General features: G+C 45.4%; 1 protein-coding gene across 1 annotated transcript; it reads right to left on the minus strand.

Annotated features, from left to right (window-relative positions):
• Positions 1–265: 265 nt before the first annotated feature.
• LOC139195407 (uncharacterized) lies at positions 266–733 on the minus strand. Its single transcript, XM_070820946.1, has one exon. The coding sequence runs from the start codon at positions 731–733 to the stop codon at positions 266–268; it is 468 nt and encodes a 155-aa protein (XP_070677047.1).
• Between the last annotated feature and the right edge of the window lie 2,163 nt (positions 734–2,896).

The following is a 2,896-nucleotide window of genomic DNA, read 5'->3' on the forward strand; positions in this document are numbered from 1 at the left end:
CATCGAAAGGCCATGAAGTAGCTGTGGGGTGTAATGGTTCAGGCGGTTGATGTATGAAGTTAGCGTGAAATTGGCAGGCTTGGCACCTTTTGGCGTGTTCTAGGCAGTCATTTACCATGCTTGGCCAGTAATAACCCATTCTTTTTAGCTGGAAATGAAGCTTTGGTCCGGACTGATGCGCTCCACATATTCCTAAGTGTGCTTCTTCCATGGCTTGATTGGCTTCTTCCTCGCCTAGGCATCTCAGAAGTACTCCTTCAAAAGATCACCGGTAAAGTGTCCATTTGTAATAGAGGAAGCGATGTGCTCGTCGACGTACTTCAGAGCGGTGTTTTGGATCATCTGGAAGTATTCCATGCTCTAAGTAGTTGATCAGAGGCTGTCTCCATTCTTCAACGTTGACCGGAAGTATTGAAATAACGTTTGTATCGCTTAGTACTATTTCAATGACAAGCGGGATTACCCATCTTTGGTAGACTGGCACGTTTGCAGCTTCGTCTTCTCCTAATGTCATGCTCGAGGCTAGGATAGCGAGAGCGTCTGCCATTTGATTCTCTTTTCTTGGCACGTGTTCTAGTGTTACGGCCTCAAACCTTTGTAGCAATTGCGTTGCCAGCCAGAAGTATGGGACGAGATCATCTTTCCTCAACTCATATTCAGTCAGGAGTTGATTGATTATAAGCTTGGAGTCGCCATATATCTCAACAGCTGTGATTTCCATGTTGATTGCCATTTGGAGCCCGATGGTTAGTGCTTGGTACTCAGCGACATTGTTGGAGCATAATTCGCTTAGCTGGAATGAATAAGGTAGTATTTGCCTTTGTGGCGACATGAATACTACTCCTCCCCCGCTCCGTCTGCTCATGCAGATTCGTCAAAGAACATCATCCATGTCGGGAATATGTCGATGTAGAACACCTCTTCGTCAGGCAAGTCGTCTGAGATTTTCCAATCGGTTGAGATTGGATGGTCGGCAAGGAAGTCTGCTAGCGCTTGTCCCTTGACGGCTTTAGCTGGGACGTAGATGATCTCGTACTAATTGAGAAGCAATGCCCATTTAGCTAGTCGTCCTGCCAAAATCGGCTTGGACATGACGTATTTGACCGGGTCAGCTTTAGCAACCAAGTGGATGGTGTAAGCATGCATGTAATGTCTGAGCTTCTGGATGGCAAACATCAAGGCAAGGCATATTTTTTCTATTGGGGAGTAGTTCAACTCGGCGCCGGTGAGCGTTCGACTGAGGTAGTATAACGCACATTCTTTCTGGGATTCGTTTTCCTGTGCCAAGAGTGCTCCAACTGAACTTTCCTGAGCAGCAATGTACAATATGAGCGGTTTCCCTGGTACAGGTGCCCTCAGAATAGGTGGACTTGATAAATACTTTTTTATGCTTTCAAAAGCATTGCTGCATGTTTTGTCCCATACGAACGGAACATCTTTCTTCATGAGTCGACTGAACGGTTGACAACGTCCTGCAAGGTTGGAGATGAAACGTCTGATGAAGGCTAGCCATCCTTGTAGACTTTTCAACTCGTGCAGGTTTCTTGGCTCGGGCATGGTTTGAATGGCCTTGATCTTTGATTGATCCACTTCAATGCCACGATGCTTGAAAATAAAGCCAAGGAACTTTCCAGATGTGACGCCAAATGCACATTTTAACGGGTTCATCTTGAGGTTGTATTTTCGCAATCTTTCGAACACTACTCGCAAATCCTTCAAGTGATCTGATCTTTTCTTTGTCTTAACCACCACATCATCTACATAGCATTCTACGTTCTTGTGTAGCATGTCATTGAAGATCTTCTGCATTGCGCGCTGATATGTAGCTCCAGCATTCTTTAGACCAAAGGGCATCACCTTGTAGCAGTAGATACCTTTTGGAGTGCGGAAGGCTGTTAGTTCCTCATCTTCAAGAGCCATACGAATTTGATTATATCCAGAAGAGTCGTCCATGAATGATAATGCCTCATGGCCAGTGGTCGCGTCCACCATGATTTCGATGATTGGCAAGGGGAAGTCATCATTTGGGCAAGCATCATTGAGGTCTCGGAAGTCTACGCAAACACGTATTTATCCAGATTTCTTAAGGACTATGACGACGTTGGAGATCCACTTGGGGTATTGCACCTCTCGAATGAAACCTGCTTCGATCAACTTGTCAATCTCGACCTCGATTTGTGGGATGAGCTCGGATCGATAACGTCTTTGAGTTTGCTTTATTGGTCGCGTTCCAGGCTTGACTGCAAGATGATGCACAACAATGATAGGGTCGAGGCCGGGCATTTCCTTGTAGGTCCAAGCAAAGACGTCCTTATACTCTAGTAGCAGCTGGTAATACTTATCTATCTCATTCGTACTTAGTAATGCACTCACGAAGATAGGCTTCGGTTCTTCACTTATGCCTAAGTTGAGTTCTTTGAGATCGTCAACCGTGGCTTGCCCCCTATCTTCGAGTTGTGATGGTGCCGCAATGACATCTTCCTCGAGGATTTCATCTTCTTCACCTTCTTGGATTGTGATATGGAAGACGTCTTGGGCCTCTTCTTCGGTGTTGACCTCTCGAACTTGTTGGCATGAAGATTGTCCAGTGTGGATGATGGTGCGCCTTTTCACCTTCAGTGATCCAACTGTGTTAACCTCCAAAATTGCTTGGCACTTCATTCTTGAAGGAATGGAACTTCGAACGTCATCCTTTTCTGTCAAACGATCGATCTTTTCTACCTCCGGTGTCGTTTTTCTCCCTCTGGAAGGCTCTTTGGCTTCTTCAAGTCTTTCCATAACTGACTGTCGTGGAGGAAAGCTAGTCGTATTGCTTTGCTTCTTAGGTTTTGACAACCTTTTGAAAACAAAGCTTTGAGATGCTGACGTGTTAAGCCTTTTGAAGACGGAAGTTCTG

The sequence above is a fragment of the Malus domestica genome, chromosome 01 (assembly GCF_042453785.1).
Source record: "Malus domestica chromosome 01, GDT2T_hap1".
Classification (NCBI taxonomy): Eukaryota; Viridiplantae; Streptophyta; class Magnoliopsida; order Rosales; family Rosaceae; genus Malus; species Malus domestica.

Bases quoted from the DNA above. Each gene is read 5' to 3' on its own strand.
- LOC139195407 (XM_070820946.1), bottom strand. From the start codon at position 733: ATGGCAATCAACATGGAAATCACAGCTGTTGAGATATATGGCGACTCC.